The sequence below is a fragment of the Argentina anserina genome, chromosome 5, assembly GCF_933775445.1.
Source record: "Argentina anserina chromosome 5, drPotAnse1.1, whole genome shotgun sequence".
NCBI lineage: Eukaryota > Viridiplantae > Streptophyta > Magnoliopsida > Rosales > Rosaceae > Argentina > Argentina anserina.
In genome coordinates this window covers 7,407,391-7,420,518 of record NC_065876.1, presented here as the reverse complement: position 1 = coordinate 7,420,518, position 13,128 = coordinate 7,407,391, and the positions used below count along the sequence as shown (strand labels likewise).

General features: G+C 38.0%; 2 protein-coding genes across 2 annotated transcripts; one reads left to right on the top strand and one right to left on the bottom strand.

The window, feature by feature from the left end:
• Positions 1 to 532: 532 nt before the first annotated feature.
• LOC126796455 (probable polygalacturonase) lies at positions 533 to 3,138 on the top strand. The gene is made up of 6 exons (XM_050523280.1): positions 533 to 803; positions 1,101 to 1,436; positions 1,579 to 1,699; positions 1,781 to 1,955; positions 2,135 to 2,205; positions 2,339 to 3,138. The coding sequence occupies exons 1-6, from the start codon at positions 765 to 767 to the stop codon at positions 3,046 to 3,048; spliced, it is 1,452 nt and encodes a 483-aa protein (XP_050379237.1). The 5' UTR covers positions 533 to 764; the 3' UTR covers positions 3,049 to 3,138.
• Positions 3,139 to 4,143: 1,005 nt separating this feature from the next.
• On the bottom strand, positions 4,144 to 8,503 carry LOC126796456 (mitogen-activated protein kinase 4-like). The gene is made up of 6 exons (XM_050523281.1): positions 8,081 to 8,503; positions 7,403 to 7,532; positions 6,733 to 6,870; positions 5,566 to 5,898; positions 4,698 to 4,881; positions 4,144 to 4,599 (listed from the first exon to the last, which is right to left on the bottom strand). Exons 1-6 carry the CDS (start codon positions 8,251 to 8,253, stop codon positions 4,427 to 4,429), a joined length of 1,131 nt encoding a protein of 376 aa, XP_050379238.1. The 5' UTR covers positions 8,254 to 8,503; the 3' UTR covers positions 4,144 to 4,426.
• Between the last annotated feature and the right edge of the window lie 4,625 nt (positions 8,504 to 13,128).

The window sequence follows — 13,128 nt, the reverse complement described above, 5'->3', positions numbered from 1 at the left end:
TTTCAAATGGAATAGAAATGGGAAAAGTGGGAATGCTTTCTATAGTGCGCACAGTTCATAATGTGAGTTCCCTTCCGCATGTTCCACATCATTAGTTTATCATCGATGTGTATATCTTTCTGACCCCATATTGCCATATTGGAATACACTGTTGGCCTACTCCAACTTCCCCCCATTCTAATTTCAGAACTGACCATGTGATCTCACAATGATGCCCCTTTCTCTTACTCCAGTACACCAAGAATCAAAGTATCTTCGAATAGAGATGAAGCTAAAGATGGCATTATCATAATCTATTTATGTCATAGATATCTCAACTCACAGAGTCGCAGTACGCAAATCTTTCTTATATATACATGTCATAGATTCTAACGAATAATTTGTTGAGATAGATCTATACAATATGCTACAGTTAATTAGGGATGATATATCGAGAAAGAATTACACTATAATTGACCCAAAATTCTAAAACTTTGGAGTCCGAAAGCTGTTTGATTATTCATTGTTTACTATATTGCGTCACACCAATTGATCCTACGTAGGCTTTGGTCCCCAAACTTTCAATGATCCAAAGACTATGTAGAATGATTACAGCGCTTTAGGACTTGGCCATTGCTTATGTTTTAGGCTTTATTCTCAAACAAGTCACGGAAAAAGATGTGGCGTGAAATTAGCCGGTAAACACAGAAAACAAACTGCAGAGTTTATATATACTTTGGCTCTGCAACAAACCAAAATACCAGGTTTGAGAAACTACGATTTGTATGATGGGTGGATTTTGGAGGACTCCTCAAAGAGCTCAGGTAACCTTTATTCCATTCCATTACATTCAATCATTCTCTCCTATTAGCTCTACAAATTTGGTTTCACAGACCAAAGACATTAGACTTTGATGTTCATCATTTTCATTGGAGCTATAAATGAAAAGAACAATCTTTATGCATAAAGTTCTCTCCTTTACATTTCTAGCTATGATTGCTAGAAATGGCTCTCTTAATGCTTAGTTTTCGAGCTATGCTTGTGAGTTGTAGTCGGAAAAATAAAATGGCAGTTATTGAAAAATCATGTTGAACGTTCTGGCTGTGGTTTCAATGTGACAGTTATCTAAGATGGCTATGGTGGTACTACTGGTTCTGGTCTTCTTATGCACAAACGGAGTTGAAAGCCGGAAGGCTAAGAAGGCGGACTGCTTTGAGTACTCAGCCATTAGTTGCAGAGCACAAAGTGCATCACTAATAGATTTTGGAGGAGTTGGTGATGGTACCACATCGAACACCAAGGCTTTTCAGGCAGCAATTCAGCATCTGAGTCAATATGAATCACAGGGTGGATCTCAACTTTTTGTTCCTGCTGGGAAATGGTTAACTGGGAGCTTCAACCTCACCAGCCATTTCACTCTCTATCTCCACAAGGATGCTGTTCTTCTTGCCTCTCAGGTTAGACAACAGAAACCTGTTAGACAATAACCCTTTTTCATTGACCAAAAAAAAAAACAATAACCTTTGGTCATTTTTTTTTATCCAATTGCTGAACATTTGATTATATTGTGATAATATTATCTCTTCATAATTGTGCTAGGATGAGAATGAATGGCCTGTGATTGATCCACTTCCATCGTACGGTCGAGGGAGGGATACAGCTGGTGGAAGATTCATCAGTCTGATATTTGGAACCAACCTCACTGATGTTGTAGTAACAGGTAACAAGCACGAGATATGCTTCAATTGTGGATAATACTGTTGAGAAATTTTGCTGAGTTTATGAGGTACATATATATTAGGGGAAAATGGCACAATTGATGGTCAAGGTGAACTATGGTGGCAAAAATTCCGTAAAGGGGACTTAAAGTACACTCGGCCATACCTGATCGAAATCATGTTCTCAGAGAATATCCAGATTTCCAACCTCACTTTGGTGAATTCTCCATCATGGAATGTTCATCCTGTTTACAGCAGGTAATTTCTTGCTCTGGCTCTGCTATTTGTTTCTCTCTAATTGCTATGCGATTATGTCTAATGCTGTAAGAACTGCATTCAGAGTTATTCAGTCAGCTTGCATATATCAGCTCTCAAACTCACTAAGTTTGAGTCTTTTGTAAGTTAAAGATTTGAACTAACAAAGATGAAAAATGCAGCAATGTTCTTGTTCAGGGCCTTACAATCCTTGCACCAGTGACATCACCAAATACAGATGGGATCAATCCTGGTAAGCAAGCTCAATTAGTATATATATTGATTTCTTGCTTTTGCTAATCTGCAAAAAATGTTAATTAAACTTTAACATAAAATAGTAAAGTGCTCCTCAATTATTAACCAAACTATCACATTTTATTGTGCAGACTCTTGCACTAATACTCGAATTGAGGACTGTTACATTGTCTCCGGAGATGATTGCATAGCCGTAAAGAGTGGTTGGGATGAGTATGGTATTGCTTTTGGGATGCCAACCAAAGCACTTGTGATCAGACGTTTGACATGCATTTCTCCATTTAGTGCTGTGATTGCACTCGGAAGTGAGATGTCCGGTGGGATCCAAGATGTCAGGGCTGAGGATATCCTTGCCATCAACACAGAATCAGCAGTCAGAATCAAAACCGCTGTAGGAAGAGGAGGTTTTGTGAAAGACATATATGTCAGGAGGATGACTATGAAAACCATGAAGTATGTATTTTGGATTGCAGGAGATTATGGATCGCATGCAGATGATGGTTATGATCCTAATGCACTTCCAGTGATTCAGAACATAAATTATCGTGATATGGTAGCAGAGAATGTAACAATAGCAGGTAAGCTGGGGGGATTAACTGGTGATCCATTTACTGGGATTTGCATATCTAATGTTACAATAGCAATGGCAAAGAAGGCAAAGAAAGTACCTTGGAACTGCACTGATATTGCTGGGATTTCAAGTGGAGTGGTTCCGCAGCCGTGTGAGCTTCTGGCAGACCAGGGTCCAGAGAAGCTCGGGGTTTGTAATTTCCCAGAAGAAAATTCACCAGTTGATAGTATGCAACTTCAGCAGTGCACTTACAGAGGAAAATACTTGTGACAGATCCAAATATCCTCAGAACACTGTACTTTAATAATCATTGATTAAAAAACAACTAATGATTTCTTCTCAAGATAGACGAACTATATCTAGGCAAAAACAAAATATTACTATGTAAGATCATATATTACTCTTCTGGTCAGTGACAGATTACTTTAATATTTGTACTATCTTGAGAAACTGCTTCCATAGAGGTTAGGATCCCTATAATATTGCTAAAACAGATTTTCAGAACCAAATCCATAATTACAATAAACGAACAAGCAAGCAATAATCCATCATTAGAGAAGTATCTACTCGAATCGAGGTTTGGATATGACCCCAAGGTTGATACTCAGGGAGCTGCAAGAAATTCACCTCCGATCCAGTAAGTTGGGATAGAGCTTTGTGAATAACTATTTCTTCTTCATTCTGTAAGAGTACGAAAACTTCAATCGACTTAACCAACATAAAAAGATCTAGGGAAGACACAGGTTGAGACACTTGGCAAATGCCAGAGACCGCAGATCCAGAGAATGACCAGAGATGTTTACCAAATTAAGTTGTACATTGGCACTGATTGCAATTGAAGTTAACAAATGTGCTATATTTTGAAGACCAAAATCAAAGCAATGTTGATTTCATGAATATGAGAATATCCAATCAAATGAAGCATATAATACACGTAATTCACTAATTCCATAACACAAGGATGACCACAATCGAGGTCCAGTGTAAGAAAATTAGGTAAATGGGAGATGTTCAAGCAGGCTCATAAAAATTCTGGTCACTGAATTTAAATATGGCGTTTGTAATCATCCCAAACAGGGGAGTACCATCCAAAGACGTGGATTATGAAGTGGATCGTTGTAAATGATGATGAATTGTGCAGACGCAATTAACTTAAAATCGGCCGCCTAGCCAGCCTAGGTGCTAGGGGGTGGGAGACCTTGGAGAAGAATGCCTGCCTAATCGGGGCTTCTAAGTGTTTTAGGCATTCTTCCCCTAACGAGTGTTTAGCCAATAAATAAATAGTTTCTTATTTGGTGGGCTCTTACGGTCTCACCCTAATGGAGGCAAGCTTAAAACAAGGAACACCAGATTCATTCTTACAATAAAAAAAGAAGCAAGCTTCACATCTATTGATTTTACACCAGGTGGTTAATTGTAAAAATCCATAATACAGCATGCACAATCTTTCTGTCCCAACTGAGATTCTACTATGCCCTGGAGTCTGTCAAGAACATAACAACCATCGAATTCAGCTCCTTGTACATCAGTTGAAATCAATTTGCAAGTACACAATCTTTAAGTAGCTATTCCGAATGTGATTCATGATACATTGTTACAGTGGGACTCGTTCATAATATGTATTTGCAGACCTAGAAAAGCATGCCTTCTAATGAGTTGGCTCTGGATTATACTTCACTGCTTCCCTCCAGATGAGCTCTTTGATGTGCTCTTCAGTGCATGATGGTTTCTCAAAATCAAAATGGAAAGGCCTGGGGCAAATAGGCTCATCATTGTTGTCGTGAAGGGACGACAAGTACGGGTGACAAAGTGCTTCGTCAACTGCAAACAGATATAACCATGAGTCAGATAAAAACATTGACTCAATATGATCCAACGCTTGGAAAAAGCTCTACAACGTATAAACCCATTTCTTGTACCAGTAATGCGTCTGGTGGGATCAAAGACAAGCATTTTCTCCAGCAAATCCAAACCCCCAGGCGACATATTAGGGAATCTAGCAGAGAACTGTTGCCTTCGGAATTGTGGGAGCTGTTTTACATATCTGCGGGTGTTATCACTTCGAAGGAATCCGAGACTTGCATCATCAGGTGAACCTATTAACTTTAACCAACCAAAACCATAACATTATGTTCCATGCACATCTGACTATCACTTGTAATCAACTTCCCATGTTAAAAAAAAAACTCATAAATTTGTTCACTAAGAAAGTGGCAGGACGTAATAGACCATCGGCTACAGCCAGAGATTTTGCGTGATGTACTCTAAACATATGAATACCTATCTTTAACTAGCATATATTATTACAGCTTACTGAAATTAGTAGCTTTTGAAAATAGAACTTGGCAAGAAACAACAATGCCCAAACCATTTCCCAGGACTATAATCCCCTGGCGATAACTTCGCAGACTAATGATTTAATGAACTATTAACGTATAGAAACTGAGCTGTTTTGTTTCATTATTGATTATGGTGGCACCTACAAATGTCCAATATGAAATATATTTTTTATATTCTTTTATCACAAGGAGGTCTGAACCAAGGATCTCCCCCCCACACACACAAAAAAAAATAGCATATGCTATAATGAGACAGGAACTCTCCAGACAAAGAGAATGACAATAAACAGAGAGAAGTGGATTGAAGAATGTAGAAAACTATCAAGCTAGGTTGCATTTTCCTTTTATATTCAATATTTATTGATGCAAATTCAACCACAGATCAGCAGAACAAAATATAATGCTTGTAAGCTTGTTTATGTTCATCTGAAAGATCTTAAAGTAGTACCTCTGTGATAAGCCTCAGCTGATGAACATAATCCTTCCCAGGAAACAGAGGTTCTCTGGTTATGATTTCACCAAGTATGCAACCAACAGACCATATATCAATTGCAGCAGTGTACTCTGAACAATTAAGAAGCAACTCTGGTGCTCGATACCAACGAGTAACAACATATTCAGTCATGAAATCCGTCTCAGATGTTGTTCTTGCTAGTCCAAAATCTCCGATTTTAAGGTCGCAGTTAGCATTAAGAAGCAAATTACTTGGCTTCAGATCCCGGTGCAGAACATTGGCAGAGTGAACATATTTTAGTCCTCTTAACAGCTGGTACAGAAAGTACTGCATGTTTCAGGATAAGAATCTAGAATTAGTTCGTCAGAAACACTCAAACTAAGAGACGAGCAAACCCACACTAAAACATTCAAGAATTACATCACACACTCACATCTTTACTTGAGAGGATATCACACTCCCATCTATAATTTTAACCGGGATAGGTAAACATAATCAGACGGTCCGTTGATTGACAGAAAACATTAATACCACACACAGTCCCCATCCAGAGCGGAGCCCCGTTTTGAAATTAAAGTGCGGGGTTCCTTATTTGACTCACTTTTCAATCAATTTTTCACATTTTCACCATTCAGTAGTTAGGTATGTATATAGATCATCCACACAATTTCATTCAATTTGGTGATTTAATTGTTTTTCAATGCCTTAAGGATCACCAATAATTACTGAATGGTGGAGATGTGAAAAAGTGACCGAAAAGTGGGTCAAATAAGGAACCCCGCACTTTAATTTCAAAACAGAGCTCCGCTCTGGAAGGGGACTGTATATATATATATATATATATATATATATATATACTCAAAATCAACAAGAACTTTTGAATTCTAACAGTTGAAATTTTTTAAAAATGAGACTACTTCTTTTCTTTTTATAAGTTTATATAACAGAATCTTTACATATCAAACATTAAACAATTTCCCTTCTATTAAGGTGTTTATCTTAAGATCTCATCAACCTTTTTCATTAAAATGTACTCATCAAGCATCAAAATTAGGAAGTTCAATTTTGAAAGCTATAATAATTACTGCAGCAGCAAAAAGATATTGAAATGTATAAGAAAAATGACAGGTATGAAGACTCATTGATGCCGTTGTTCCGTACCTGACAATGATCATCTGTGAGTTGTTGGTCAGAACGAATTATCTGATGAAGATCAGTGTCCATCAACTCATAAACAATATATACATCATTGAAGGTGTCTTTTTTGGGCGGTCGTATGATGTCCTTGAGGCCAATAACCTGAGGAGACGATTAGCTGAGCAGTTATACAGAGCACTGAGAGCAGACCCAAATATAAGTAACGTATGAAATTTAAGAGAAAAGAAACTCATAAGGGCACTTGTGAAAGAACCAGGTCTGGATATGGCTACACAAACGTGGACATGCCTATACATAATCCCAGACAGACAAGAATGAGGTACCAAGGTCATAGCACACTGATCAGGTGTGTGAGATGTTTCCCCTCATAGCCAGTGAAGTGCACTTATTTGATACACATAAGAAACACCTATCTGAGTATTAAGCATGGATAACTGATAACCATTTTCAGAACCTTTTAGGCACTTGTTTACCGTCCCCATTGGCAGATGCTATTTTATGGAACACCAATTCAATAAGTATTTTTCCCATGGGATAAGTGAAACTAAGAGTTGCAAGTGGATGAGTAAATTTGGCATATTTATCCAATCCATAGCCACATAACACTGTATCAGAATGAATTTTATCTTAGACTTCCTTATAAGTTCAATTATTACTCAAAAATAAAACTTACATTCTCATGATCCATATGGCGAAGAAGCTTGATTTCTCTCAACGTCCTCTTGGCATCTATTATGTTATCGAAAGCATTACCGATCTTCTTAATGGCAACTTCCTCATGTGTGTCTGAATTAACAGCAGCACTGAAGAAAATAAGAAAAAGGAAATTGTTATCAACCACTATCATACTATGTCAAAAGAAACAAGACATGCATCAGTTTATACGCAGTATTGTAGACTAATTTGCTCTTGATTACAGATTGATGACCCGAATAAAAGCATAAAACCTAGCAAACCGAGCCTGCTCAACTACCAAGAATCATATTCAAGAAATCAGCTCCATGGTATATCAGCAGTTATCACCAAATTCATGTAACAATAAGAGAAAAATAATCAGTTGACATGGTAACTGCAACTTCCACAAGAATAAAATTCCCACCATATTCCCTCCTTTTTATATGTTAGTACAATACCAAGAGATCAAATAAATCCAACAAACAAAACTGGAATAACAAACCATACCAATCCAAAACAAAATATTATCAGTTAAATAGTCCCTCTAAGCTTTATTTCATACACGTTTTCTTCATAATGGTCCTGATTATCATTACCCATTTCACCACATAGATAGTACACAAATATTAACCCAATTCCAAAGCCAAAAAGATCAAAACTTTAAGCAGAAACTTACCAGACAATGCCATAAGCACCTCTACCAATTGGCCTAATAGGCGGGACATACTTGCTAGAGACCTCAAACAAGTTCCCAAACACATTGTACTGCGCATATCTACCATTGTGTGTCAGCACCCTTTTGATTTTACAATCTGTTGAAGCAGCAGAGCTTGATTCCTTAGCAGCCATTTTGCAATCTCTACTTGAAAGCTCAAACTACCCAAAGGACGCTCCTTTCTGTGATGGGTTCAAAAACCCTCAAGTGGGTTGTTCTGGGCTATAATGGTGCTCGTGATTCTCAGCTGAATATGTGATCTCTTTGGATAGGGAGAAATGGGTTCTCTGTGAAGCTCTGAATGCAATGCAATGCAATGCAAAAAGCTAGCTTTCTTCAACTTTGCTAGAGCTTTCGGTCTGGAAATGGTTTGCAAAATCCGTGATAAAAGTGAGAGACTTGACTAAAGTTACCTCAAAATATATTGGAGAAAGTAAATAGGGGAGTTGGGCTAGGTTACATCATGGAGCACACGCGTCTAGTTTACTTTGACCACCAAACCAAGCATTAGATTTTGGACTTTGATTTTATAGGTTTTAGTCTTTTCTTTTCTTTTCTCCTACAGCCTACAGTTACAATAGTGATCAAACCGTTGATTTTATAGGTTTTAGTCTTTTAGATATCTTCATAACAATATAAAAACAAAATATTTATTAATGTCATATTTGAAATCAAGGACTAAAATATCCATTGGAAATATCGACAATCTAAAAAATAGAAATTTCTATGAAAATTTCGAGAAATATCGACAGACATTATGAAGTTTGTGGAAATGTCTAAACACTAAATGACATGTATATATTAATTTTATTAGATCAATTATCTACCTTACATCTAAGTATATATGATATAAGTTTATTAATTTAATTAAAATTGACTTAGTAAATTAAGTCATCACACCTTTATAATCCTTGATAATTTACTATTTCATTTTATTTGAGTATAAGATATTTAAGAACATGTAATTAGTAATTACATATAAGAAGTATAACTGATAAACTCATTTTTGATCATATATAGATTAAAAGTTGGTAATACTTAACTGAAACTGTTGTTGCACCAATGGTTTGGATGTTTGGTTTACACACTCACTCTTAGCGAAAGTAATTAGTGCCATAAGCTACTTGGTTGGCCAATCTCCGACTCTCCTTATACGTTGTAATTAATTTGTCAATTCTTAATTAGGCAATAATACAAAGTTGATATCATTTACATGACTCGATAATAAGAGGAACTAATGATTCTACAATGTTATCTTAGCGTTGTGCAAACATTCTTCAAATTCAGCATACGTTTTAGGAAAAGAAATGTAACTGAAGCGTATATGTTTAGGCGAATACGTTTAGTATGACACTATGACATACATCAAAAATACGTAGGGAAGTTTTCTACAGACGTAAAGTTTATTGCTGCAACTTAAGCTTCTGGTAAACCTTCAAATGACTGTTTATATGGTTCATTAGTCTCTTTCAATGCCTTTTTCAAAGTCAGCAGCTACCCATGATATTAGACTTTGGTGCAATTTTGGCCAAGGTTCCTTTATCACCATTACTTGTGCATTGAACCAACATAGAAAAATTGGTCACCAGTTCAATGAATTTTCTCAACATTTTCTGATTTTTCTCTTTTTAATTTTTGTGCCCTACTGTTTGGTTAGGTAATAAACAATTTCCCTCGGAAAATACTTGTGTCCATACACACACATGTTTATACCCTTTTTTATTTTTATATTTTTTAGAAGTGTGATTTTAAAATATTAATCGTCTAAACGATCAATCGATCAATGAAGATTATCTATGTAAAATATGAATTGAAACAAAAATCATTTGCTAAGTCGATTACATCAAACAAATGAATAGTCATGATAAAAATAGTTATCTCATAATCAGTGGTATGTTTGTTTGTTACAATTGGCTACGCAAACGATATTTTTTTACATTGATTTTTTTACAAAATGTGATATTTATTGATTATTAAAATTTTTCAACAGTTAGTATTTTAAATTCACATTATGAAAAGTAAAGAAATAAGAGGAGTTTGCACCCATACGTCCAATACTAGTATATGGACACAAGTATTTTCCATTTCTCTCCTGCAAAAAATATTTGGGTTCCTAACTTGAATAACATTTCAAAGAAACCAGAAAATAGAGCAGAGAGCTGTAAGGATAAAATGCTCGGGTGTACTGACTACTAAGAGAGACACAACTATTTGTTATTGGGAGTTGGCCAGTTGGGATCTTCATCATAAGCTCATCTCATTTCTTCCAATCCTTGGACTTGGTTTGTTGATTGTGTCTGGACTCTGGACCTTGGCCCGTGAAAAGTTGAGGACACCCAAACAGTCAAATATATCTCCATTACTATAAAGCCAGCATTCTAAGTACTACCAAATTACGAACATCCAAAAATATCATTTCACATCTCACATTAACATACAAAGAAACATAGATTTTATAGTCAAAACATAAATATTTTTAGAAAATCACATATTCACAATAATAACCGCTCATTTTTTCACACTCATAGGGGTGTGGGCAGTTTCTAGTACTATAGTAAAGGGAACACATATCACCTTTGCTTAGAGTGCCACGTGGAGCAGCGAAAACACAATTGTAGCAAAAATAAGCTTATAGGCGTTGGCAGGAAAGTTCTAAACGAATCAATTAATGCGTCTCGTTACAATCATAAAATCAATGTGACTATTTACCAGCTTTAACTAGACTCGGAGGCAGTGAGGCTCGTTGCGGTAGCGCTCATCAAAATGGAAGGTCTGGGCGCATTTCTGTAGGAAGCGGGGGAGCTTTTCTTCTAGAAGCTTCTGGGGGAGTGAGTCTTGAAGTCTTCGAATCCCTCTACACCCAACATTTGGTTTAGACTTTAGAGAAAAGTGTTGGATTGAGATAATGGGAAGAATAGGAGGACCTTAGCCAAGGGAGAAGTGGGTCCTTGCCGGAGTAGGATTTGATGTCGGAGATTAATGACGTGAAGAGATTGTTGCTGGCCATCGCGGCAATGGTGGCGGAAGAGGTGGAGGGAGGTTTTACTTATTTGAATTAGAATTAGAGGAGCCTGCAACCTTTTTCAAAGTGAAATAAACGACAGCAAACACGAGACCAAGGTATTCAAATTGTCTTACAAAGGGGTAGAACTGTCTTTTTGGCCACGTATTGTAAACGTTTTCGATTGTTTGCGTCTCATATTCAGACCTTTCCGGCGCGTTTCCTGACATTTTCTTGGATTGGGGGACATTGCACCGTCAAATACTATCGGAGTCACTTTAAAAGCGCTCAAATAAGCGTCAAATAAGTTCGGCAGTGTTTGAGAAAGACAATTGTACCCTGCATTTTCTAAAGAGCCACATTGGGAACCCTTGGTGCTAATGCCGCAACCGGCTAGGGTTCAATGAGGGTAGAGCCGTAGAAGCGAATTCTTCTACAAATTGTTTAACCACTACTAGTGATCTAGTAGTTTTTATGATGTTACCAATACACTAGTCTCCTAATTTACGTGTAAATCACGAATATTATTATATAAAAAATTAGTAAAAGGGCTACAATATTTTAAAATACCGTCATTTAGTATGAATTACAAGTCTTTTAAGTTTTAACTTATTATGCTTTGATGATATAAACAATTTTTTATTGGACTTTCTTTAAGCTCACTACAAACACTAGTTCTTTGAATTTGATAAAAGGAATTTGAACATCTAAGACATAGTCCAGAAAGTAGAAGCAGCAAGATCGATCGTACATTCGTACCATCTATATCCGACTCGCTAGGTCGGCAACGAACCCACCAAAACCTCATCCAAATCTCTCTCTCTCTCTCTCTCTCTCTCTCTCTCTCTCTCTCACACACACACACTGTGAGTGGAATGTAGTAGGTATAGTGGAGATAGTGGAGTGAGTAGGTGGTTAGTATGAATTAGCCTATATATACCATTGTAATCTGTATATGAATTCATCAATTCAAATTCAAGCAATATACAAGCTTCATACCTTTTCTAGTTGGTATCAGAGCCTTCGTACTCTTTTCTTCTTTTCGCTTTTTTCCGGCCGGTTAACCGCTGCTCCGGTGCTCCTCCAGCCGCTGCCTAACCCTCTCTCGCCGCTGCTCCTCATCGCCGCTACCAGAGACTCGCCTCTCGACGACGCCTCCGTAGCCGCGGCCTACCTCCGGAGCTCATCGACCCGGCCTGCTCCTCCGCGACGCTCCAGTCTCTCTCTCTCTCTTTGGTGCTCCCACTGCCGGTCCGGTCACGTTCCACCACCGTGACGTCGCTCCTCCTCGCTCTGGTCACGCTCCACCACCGAAGACGTCGCTCCTCCTTGGTATCCTCCACGAGCTTTCAAGCAATTTCAGAAACCCCAATTTCAAAAACCCCGATTTCGGCGAAACATATTTATCTACCCGGATCCGACCCGGCCCGCTCTTGATCCGGCCCGGTCCACATAGACCGACCTGGTCAACAGATCTGACCCGGTCCTCCGACCCGACCCGGTCCTCCAACCCGACTCGGTACTCCGACCCGGTCCATCGATCTGACCCGGTTCGCCAGATTCTGTCATTGCATACTCACCGTCAGTGCAAATACACCGGCGACAGATTGTTCTCAATTTTGTTTTTGTTTGCTATCTTAATACCTTGTTTCTTTTTAATGGGTTCTGGACACGAAACTGAGGGTTCTCAGCTCCCGACCTTCGAAGTATCTGTCAAAAGTTCTGACAGTGGGTCATTTGGGGGCACCAAACTGAACGGAACCAATTTCCGTAAATGGAAACGACTCATGACTGCTCATCTTCGAGGCATGCACAAGAAGGGACATGTCACCGGCGTCACTAAGGCTACTAGTCCTGAGGATATTGTTGCCTACAACAAATGGGACGACGACGACGGTCTTGTCAAGTCCATCTTATGGAAAGCTATGAATGATGAGATAGTTGATCTGGTGGAGGCATGTGCCACCGCACAGGCAATATGGGAGACACTAACTAGCTTATTTACTAA

What these genes read in the sequence shown, in the direction of transcription:
- LOC126796455 (XM_050523280.1), top strand. Translation starts at nt 765, where the DNA reads ATGATGGGTGGATTTTGGAGGACTCCTCAAAGAGCTCAG. An exon ending in CACTGATGTTGTAGTAACAG is followed by an intron (nt 1,700 to 1,780) that starts GTAACAAGCACG and finishes CATATATATTAG; the next exon opens with GGGAAAATGGCACAATTGAT. An exon ending in TACAGATGGGATCAATCCTG is followed by an intron (nt 2,206 to 2,338) that starts GTAAGCAAGCTC and finishes TTTATTGTGCAG; the next exon opens with ACTCTTGCACTAATACTCGA.
- LOC126796456 (XM_050523281.1), bottom strand. Translation starts at nt 8,253, where the DNA reads ATGGCTGCTAAGGAATCAAGCTCTGCTGCTTCAACAGATTGTAAAATC. An exon ending in GGTGCTTATGGCATTGTCTG is followed by an intron (nt 7,533 to 8,080) that starts GTAAGTTTCTGC and finishes TATTTTCTTCAG; the next exon opens with TGCTGCTGTTAATTCAGACA. An exon ending in AGCTGAGGCTTATCACAGAG is followed by an intron (nt 4,882 to 5,565) that starts GTACTACTTTAA and finishes GGTTGGTTAAAG; the next exon opens with TTAATAGGTTCACCTGATGA.